At 35.8% G+C, this 9,514-nt stretch overlaps 1 protein-coding gene across 1 annotated transcript; it reads right to left on the reverse strand.

Moving 5' to 3' along the window:
* Positions 1 to 1,735: 1,735 nt before the first annotated feature.
* Positions 1,736 to 5,344, reverse strand: barhl2 (BarH-like homeobox 2). The gene is made up of 3 exons (XM_079460183.1): positions 4,397 to 5,344; positions 3,105 to 3,330; positions 1,736 to 2,522 (listed from the first exon to the last, which is right to left on the reverse strand). The coding sequence occupies exons 1-3, from the start codon at positions 4,935 to 4,937 to the stop codon at positions 2,210 to 2,212; spliced, it is 1,080 nt and encodes a 359-aa protein (XP_079316309.1). The 5' UTR covers positions 4,938 to 5,344; the 3' UTR covers positions 1,736 to 2,209.
* Between the last annotated feature and the right edge of the window lie 4,170 nt (positions 5,345 to 9,514).

Raw genomic sequence — 9,514 nt, forward strand, 5'->3', positions numbered from 1 at the left:
TAAATTATCATATAGCTAAGCTTTCAAAAAGCCTTAGAAATTGAAGAGCATTTGAAAATGGCACTTCTCTAAATTGCAAAACAGAGAGCAATTTAGAAGTTTAGAACACTCAGATGGACTTTGCAGCTTTTAGTAATAAACTACATAGTCTATGTTTACTGAAATATGAATATATTCAGAATCATATCTACATTTTCCGGTCCTTAAAATGTGTTATTTTTTAGCATGTTACACGTCGTACGGTTGTGGAAGGAATTTTCGATGCGTCATTTTGATGAGCCTTGACAAAAATAATACATTGTAGCTTTTAAGTTATCCGACTTAATTTTGCGCAAGGATATCTGTATTTATGTCCATTATTAAATCAGGTAAGAAATTCATATTGTAATATGACTGTAAAAAAATTACTGTAGCATTTGATCTGAACATATGCTTTAACATTGCATAAAAATAACTTCTCTGCAATTGAGTTAATTGTGTGCTTAATGAATTTCGCAAGTGACAAAATTTGTCAGCCCTTTCTGAAAACGCAATAAAGGCACAGATCTCTTTTCTTTTGTCGATATCAAAGAGCAGTCTGTGTGACCTTACATTATTTCGATTGCTTCTTTTACCTAAACTTATATTGCATTTGTATTAAAAGTTTTTGTATGTTTTTAGACTAATAATTGTTATTACAATTATAATAATAATTAGTATTATTATTGCGGCTATTCGTATATTTTAACATGTATATAATTATTATTTTCTTATTATTGAGAGAATGCAAGATATGCACTAATATGCATGTCACATTGTTTCTAACGACACAGCAAGAGTCCACGCAAACGCGCCCTGAGGCTAGTCTATTTTAGAGTCTCTATTCTAGATTAAATCAAGTCCACCAGGGAATTATATCGTAAGAAAAGCATTGTGATGTTCACTTAATAACATTTACTTAATTCCCCTTAAGACAAATGTGATCAATTTGTTGCGTATAACCCGTATTAAGTTAAGATTGTTTTACCTGCGTCGCTATAACTACAGCTTTGCTGATGTGCTGGTGTATTGACGACTGTGGTCATGTATTATGCATGGTATAATTTTTGGCTCATTTGTTTCTCATTATAATTTGTCGGCGTTTCTTGTTTAAATTTTCGTTTATTCATTTTGGACGACGTAAGTCCACATCCACTCGTGGAGACCTTTTTAATAGTTAGCTAAATGTTATAGGCCTACATAGGCCCTACGAATATTTTTTATTTACAAGCCTGTCTTAAACTGAATAAAACAAATGACAAATAGCAAATGTTATCCACGGGAGACTTCTACAACGGTCTATAATTGTTTATATAAAATGTTTCTTTTAATTTACTCACGCTGTGAAGACCCACGCCTGCTGTCTGTCCTCGGCGGTTCTCCCATAGAACAGCTGCCAGACCGGGAGCAGCTTCGACATTCCCACAGCAAATGCATCAAACTATCTGTTCTCATTTATAGCAGACCGGTCCCGAGCTCGTTTATTTGAATAAACGTCTATGGTAATGAGTACTGACGGGTTTATACAGTTTTCAAAGAGCTAATGTTTTCTAGAGTTAGTAAAATACTACAAAATCTTAAGACTTTTAAGTCGTCTTAAATTGATGTTTAAAGTTCGATGCTATATACAAATGCAAAAATGTGTTTATTGTAATCGGGGATTTACTTTTTTAATACAATTATTAAAATGAAATAGTCTTATAGCGTAACAAATCTGCACGTTTGGTTTTCGTTTTTTATTTCCTTTAATGTTTAACTTTTGCAATTATTGGACTTTTTTAAACCACAGGATACCCTGAAAAATATAAAAAATAAATGACTAGGCCTTAAACATGGCCCCATTTTCAAGAGAAAGCTTCTGACATACTTTTTTATCATTTTGTCTTTATTTCACCCTTTCTTTCCATCTAATAAACTTTATATGCGTATGTAGTAGTATAAGTGTATTTGTACCAAAAAAGAGAAAACAAACAATCTGACAATGAACAGTCCTTTTACTGTCACGGTCACAGGCTTGTCTGGTGTTTGTTTGGCCTATGGGTCAGAAATTGTCCATATTAAATAATACATCTTTTTCTTGGATAAAATGGCCATTGCGTTTTCTGGAGAAAAAATGCGTCTTGTGAAAGTTCAGCGCAGTCCCTCACACCATTTGTTGGATACTTTTGTATCGCAGTGTCTTTTAATAGTTTTACCGAGGATGCGGTGTGCCCGGTATTGAGTTTGATAGCGGGTTTAGTGCCGGTTGTCCCCCAGGTCCAAGGCCATGAATGAGCACTCTAGGGACGAGTGGTCTCTGGAGAGATGGATGCGGTGTAGACGGAGTCCGGTACATACTGCTGTACATGGCAGCGGCGGCGGCGGCCGCTGTCGTGCTGTCCACGGTTCCTAACAAGCTCGGGTGATAGAAATACGGGGAGGGGAACATTCTCTGTAAAGCCGAATAATTTCCTGCTTCAGCCAGCAGTTCTAATCCGACAGCCGTCTGTCTTTTCCATTTCGTCCTGCAATGAGATCAAATACAAAAAATAAATTATTAAATTCTCTACGTGGGGTCTTGTTGGCAGATTATTCTGAACGTGCAAGGTGGCTTCTGCCACTAATATAAATATAACAATAAAGGTAAATGTATAAAATTATGCAGGAGGATTTGTAATAGAGCAGTTAATTCATATGAAAAAAATCAGTTTAATGTCAAAACAGTTTTCTCGTTCAGTTTATTCTGTTTACTGATAGTTCTAAACTAATGAATGGAATTATTTCAGCAGTGGCATGCGTACAGTTCCACGTTATAATACATAACAACACATTAAAGTTTATAAGTAACAAAAACGATAAACGCAATCCAATTTGCTAATCCAAATTTTATAGATACAAATACAGAAGAGAAAAATAAAACTCTTGGGGCTTACCCTAAATGTGTGCATGTAAAATATTTATTTTGTACAGAATGTTTGTGTATAAAAAAATTATACTTTTTCTGCTCCCAACTTTAAAATATGGGTTGGACAATAATTTGTATTGTTGATTTTTCAATTGTTATTATAAATAAATTATTATTTGCGTTTATAAATGTGAAATCTTACCGTCGATTTTGGTACCAGGTCTTGACTTGTGTGTCTGTGAGGTTTAGGGCTGCTGCCAGGTCCATTCGGTCCTGTACACTGAGGTATTTCTGTCTCTCGAAACTGCGCTCCAACTGGTTGAGCTGATGGTCGGAAAAGGCCGTCCGCGCTTTGCGAGGTTTCTTGGAGCGGCCGGGCGGACTATCTCTGGAACTAGATATTTCCCGATCTCCCTCTTCTTTTGTTCCTAAAAAAAGTGAATGCAAAGTTATTTCAGATGTATATTACCATTTCCTAGTTAAAAATGTTATATAAACACTTAACGTTTCTTAAAGCTACAAAACAGTATATTCCATTTATTTATTAATCATTATATATTAATATTAATAATTTCGCTGTAGGCCTAAATTATGCTCGAATGTGTATAAACCTGGTGTTTTTTGTGTATTTTTAAGTTTATCTTCAGCACACCAGTATCGTGAAAAGTCTAACAGCAGCTATAAACCAATAAAAGTTCCAGTCTGTTTTCACAAAACAAGGACGATTACATATAAGAAAATATTACGCGAAAACTAACTGAATCGATATGTCAATCTGTCTCATGTGTAGCAGTTTTTACTGGGCTCCGAAATCCCCCCTCAAGGAAGAACAATAATCTCTCTAATTGACCCACTAGGGAGGGTCCCACACCAGGCAAAATTCACCAGCCTTTACATCTGTTGTGCTAATATCAGAGAATAACCTCAGTGACAACCTAACAATATAATTTTCACTATTTGTTCTAAACATTTTTTTTCTTAACGAACAACAAAATATTTAATACAAATAAATTATTAAGATATGTGTTACTATTGCATGCATGTATTATTCCACAGATTGATTCATAATATGCATTAGTGTAATACAGTTAATATGTACGTTTAATACGTCAAAGTGTGGTTGGTTGATTTACTAAATGTATTCTTGACCGCATTCACTACATATGCTGTGCTGAGCATTTTCTTATTTAAAATGGTCGGATATGTAAATAAACTATATCTATAGTATTTAAAAACATTTTTATACATTGATGAATTTAGTTTCTAAATCATTTATTTGATTAAGCTTTATTTTGTAATGTACATTGCAATGTTCGTTATTTTGTATAATTATAGGCCACAGCGTAATACACGAACATATTTATTATGTACTTACATATTAATATTCTTATTAAAATAAAGTTAAATAACAATATGCAACGCGAACACTGTTGTGTTACCCGATTTATTAATCAATCTTATTATTATTTGGTGCACGTAAAAACACAGCCTTACCGTTGCACTTTAAATCACTCTGAATGTCATCTCTTTTGTCAAGTTTGCTTCTGTTTTCGTCTTGTTCTAGTTTGGGTCTGATGCCGTCCGGGGCGCTCTCTGTTTTGGGGCTGTGATGTGGAGATGGTACGCTGGTGCTGTACGGAGCGCACGCTGCCAGCGGTTTGCTGTCGCCCAAAATGTCTTTGATTAGAAAGGAGGAGGTGGCAGTCCTGGGGGCACAGCCGGCCTGCCCAAGCGGATGAGGCTGTGGAGAAAGCTGCAAACTCTGAGCCTGACTGTGATGATGGTGGTGATGGTGAAGGGTGTCTTGGACCAGATGCGGTTCTGGATGCTCCATCGTGACCGAGATCGGGGATGATGGGGCTGTTCCCACAGTGTCTATCTCCGAACATGGTGATGGTGTCGCCAGGCTCCTGAAATCCGCTGTTCTGTTGTTGTCACTAAGACGAAAATCCCCGTTCATTAGTACTGAGCTGCCAGAATTGGTTGTGGACAAAATAGTGTCTATTCCGAAACTAGACCCACTGGATCCTTCCATAGTATACGAAAAAAACAGAGTCGTTAAGTCGTCTTCATAACTTTTCAGTGTTTTTTTGATAAAAAAATCTCGGTTGTTTAACGAAATCAATTACGCGCCGATTTACGGAACATAAAAGTTATCGCATTAAAAAATCCCGAAAGAGTACAAAATAAACATTTCTAAATACAAAATCCTTGCATTAAAGGAAAGAGAAATACAGCCTGCGCTCCAAGATGTTGTAACATTCAGGGTGAAACGTGGAAAGCAAGTGGGTCTGTCTGTGTAGTCCACGTCCTTTTGTTATGGTTATTGAACTTTCTTTCAAAGTTGAGGTGTGGAGAGATTGGGATGCTCTAACTCCTCGACATCACGCTCCCTTTTGCCACTAATCGTTGTAGTGTTGCTCTACAATGACTTCCTACATTGACGTCATATTTTCTCCTTCATTATAACACACTCCTCGTGTTCCTTTCTCTCCTCTCATTGGTTACATGGTCCTGCGTCGGTCCAATCAGCGATTTTTACTTCATTATTACACTTTAGAGCCACTCATTGATTTCTCTATGCTCTTTTGAAACCTGTCTCAGACGGCATCTTCCTTAGGCATAGATACGTATTTTAAAACATTCAAGGTATCATTTCACGTTGTCTATGCTATAGGCTACATAGTACATGTTACTATGATGATTACAATAACGGCGTTTTAACTCAATATGATAGGCTACTGTTACATGAGCATTATGATGTAAACAATATACGTGTTTTAGCCTATACTAAACACAGCCAATGCAAATGAAGCAAATCTGAAAATAATTGCTGAACCTATGTATATCTTGTAGAATATAGGTTTTCAGTTTTTAAAAATGTCTAAGAAACGCTAAATAAAAATCCCTATTGGCTAAACAAAACTTCCATTTATTCTTTGCGAGCAGGGAGACAGTAAGACGCGATGGAAAAATAAACCCGTTTTGAGCTGAAAGTCATTGTGTGTGTCGGGGCCTTTGAGTGAAAGCACTGATTCTAAATAGCTCAAGGGATGAAATGATGGCGAATATTGTACATGACACATGCCCGACTGTACCTATTTTTTAATAAACCCTGAGTCTACTCGTTGCAAGCGTAATACCTAAGCTTTAGTTCGTTTTGTTTATATACATCCGAGAATTGTAGCTATATTATTAGTTTAGGGAGTGAAAATTAACGAAATTCCTACGAGACACTACAGGGAAAAATCTGTGATGGGCTAATAGTATAATACAACTAAAAATAACAATATCACGAAAAATGAACCTTTGTCGAATCTTACTATGATGGCATATTTTATTTTAATGCCATACTTTTAAATTCCTATTTTAGAATTTTAACTATAAATGTAAGCAGCTGAGTGCAGATACAATAATGCGATGTATCTGGGTGTATATGGCATATCCTCTATGATCTCCATCAGACGGACTCTCTTCGTCCTCTAACGTAGGCTTGTTACGATCGTATTTTCCAGTGAAGCACTCCACTGTGCTTTCAAACCTGTTTGCTACCACATCCCGTAACGGACGAAACCGAGCTCTTTTAGTCTTTTTTACTGAATAACCGACGTGGGAGTCGTCATATAGGTTCGTTTTTAATTGATAAACAGGCCTATATCAGGGAAGAGATTTATATACAATTTTTATATATTATTAAATATAATTATTAAATACAATTATTAATTAAAACGTTTTAAATTATATTACAATCAATGTAAAAGACGGAAAGTTATGAGTTTGAATTAAAAGCTCATAGAGAATAGGATAATACAAAAATTTGGCTTGAAGATTATCCTTTATGGTTGCACTTGATGATTTTCGGAAGAGTGTTACCTCTTTTAAACAAGTACGTTTGTTTAGTATAATTTCTGTTCCATTTGTTTTATGTGCTTTGTTTATTTTGGTACGACCTGGTTTCTAAGATCCTATAGCAAAATTTAGATTTTAAGGTATGATGTTAAAGAAACACTTTTGTAAAAAGAAACGTTAAAATATAACCCAAAGCTCTTGGAAGATTTTAACAGTGTGGGTTATAACATTTTGTATGCAATTCTTGTAATTCTTCTAATGCCGTAATTGTATACTGCACTGAAGCTATAAACCACAGGGGTAGCTAATTGGAAGTTGAATTATTACGCACAAAATCTTAGATTATTTTAAACGTTCAATCTGAACACTAGGCGGCGACAAAGCTGAGAATCCACGTCAATAATTTAAAGATTGCTTTTAATTGCAGAACAATATCAATCTTTTTGACATACTGACATGATTTTTTTAATCAAAATCCAACCTTGTTTATAAGGTTTATGTATCTAAGGTGTAGCCTTTATTTAGATATCTAATAACAAAGCAATTCAACACGAATCATTATAATTAAAGGTTACAGTATATACCCCAATGTATATCTCTCAGTTTACTAAAAATGTAACAGTTTTACGGACAGATTGTAAGGTAATGTAAGGTTTTAGATACAAATATATGTTATGTCGGACTCGTAGTATAACCTAATCAAATGGAAAGACATATATTCAAATAATCAAATTAAATGAGATAGAGGGGCGAAATGTTTTGCCTCAAGATATGTGAAAACGATCTATTGGCAATGTATGTCGCTCCGTTGAAGAAAATCAAAGCGATGGTTGAACACGCCAGTCAATCTCATGAGACTACAGCAGCATGTTAATTAACAGTTCAGTAATTGCAGCAACTCATTGAGCCGCAATCAATCGCTTTATTGGGTTTAAGGGCGCCGCTGGAACAAATTGAATACAACCAGTCAGGGTATCATCTGATCAGCCGGGGCCAACGGTCGATGATCGGACAGTGAAATTGTAGTTTGCACTTTATTGATTCTCTTTGCGGCTGTCTATTGAAATTGTCACCTTTGACAGAAACATAGATCTCCTCGTATCTGTCACACACACTACAAATTATTTACTCCAGAAGGATGTAGTTTACAAAGCCTATAAAACACAAAATATCACTGTGGGAGGTCTTTGTTGAACAAATATAATCAAAGCAAACTAAATTATTGTGGTTATGTTAAATCCAAAATAAATGTTCATTTATATATAATGTTTTTGTTATTTCTTATTCCTATAATTATACAATTATTCTGGTAAGGTGAAGATACAAGAAAATGCTAGTATTCAATGCAAAGTTTATGCAATCAGTTTCCGATAACGACAGTGAATAAACAAATTATGATGATTTGATTTCTGTCAAAACCAGATGTACCATGTAATGTTTTTTCTTTCTTGTATTTCAATCATGCATGTGAAAACCCTGGCCCTTCCATTTCCACCTGAGTACAGGTTTTGTATCTGAGTAGTAAATAATATTTCAGCTCCACTATATGCCGCTGAGTATGTCCTTATAAATAAAAAGCTGTTGCCTACACAACAACTTCCACAAATGTCCCTCTTCATATGCTTTTGTTGATAGACCTAATTTTAAAACATCCAAATCAATATGAAAACTGAGCTGTTGAGCCGTCAGTGGTGTGCTTGCAGATTATCTTTGTACATCTTTTAATACATTTAAGATGGTAGGGCATGTTGCAATTATCATAACAAATAAATAAATAAACAGAAAAATATACAGGCTTCCCAAAAATTTGTGTAATCACAAAGAAAATACCATCTTAGTTGTGTTAACATAAACAAATATAATTTTATATTTCAGTGATGCTAACAAAACACAGCTGTACCATATGCACATATTTATATGCAAACTGATAGGGTTGGTTATAACAGACAGGTTACAACACCACAGACAATCTCACAAACGTCTCACTTATCATGTCTAACAGCTCTATTTATGCTGACAAAAAAAGCCTTACATAAAAATTGTCATAAGAATTAAAATGCAACAGGAAATAGAAGCTCTTTATGGAAGGTTGGTGCTCTCCGTGAGCTATGACATTTGCAGCAGTGGCTTTCAGGATCCCAATTTTACAGTTTTACTAGATCTTAACAGTATTTCCCCCCTTCCTTTCAACTGTGCCCGAATTTACACTGTAATAAAACATGTGACATTCAAGTTTAATTTGATGCGCAGCTAGTATTAATCTATAGGCAAACAAGGGGGAGAAATAATAAGCCTTGCGACAAGGACAGAGAAAGGTCCATGGCCTAGATGAACATCAATTACAGTTTTAATTCAACACTCATATTAAATGTTAAAAGAGATGAGGGCGCACGCAGGGGACGGAGATGTGCATCGCCGAAACCCCGTACCGTTTTGTTTACGTGAAGCAGCAATTTTAGTAAACGGCGATGACACATGCATCAGATGATTGTCCATCCCCACATTGGATCTTTTTTTTCTTGTGTTCACTGTGGTGCATGCTCAAGGAAAGAACATTGATTTGTGCGCTTCGGCCACAGACCAGCCCTGACAATGTTGTTCTTGCAGATAGAAGCGTCTTTACAATCACCTTATTATCGGAGCTGTCAATCAGGGTGGGCCGCGGCTGACTCTAACCGTGTCCGCGAGCTGCATTCCTGCGCGCGACTGAGTGCGTGATTGATCTGTGCTGATGGCATCGAGCCGCCTCATGACGTGTGATTC

This window comes from Barbatula barbatula, assembly GCF_947034865.1.
Source record: "Barbatula barbatula genome assembly, chromosome: 7".
NCBI lineage: Eukaryota > Metazoa > Chordata > Actinopteri > Cypriniformes > Nemacheilidae > Barbatula > Barbatula barbatula.

Coding starts and splice junctions, on each gene's coding strand:
- barhl2 (XM_079460183.1), bottom strand. CDS start 4,937: ATGGAAGGATCCAGTGGGTCTAGTTTCGGAATAGACACTATTTTGTCC. Junction 3,331..4,396: donor GAGTGATTTAAAGTGCAACG/GTAAGGCTGTGT, acceptor CACTTTTTTTAG/GAACAAAAGAAGAGGGAGAT. Junction 2,523..3,104: donor ACCTGGTACCAAAATCGACG/GTAAGATTTCAC, acceptor ATCTCATTGCAG/GACGAAATGGAAAAGACAGA.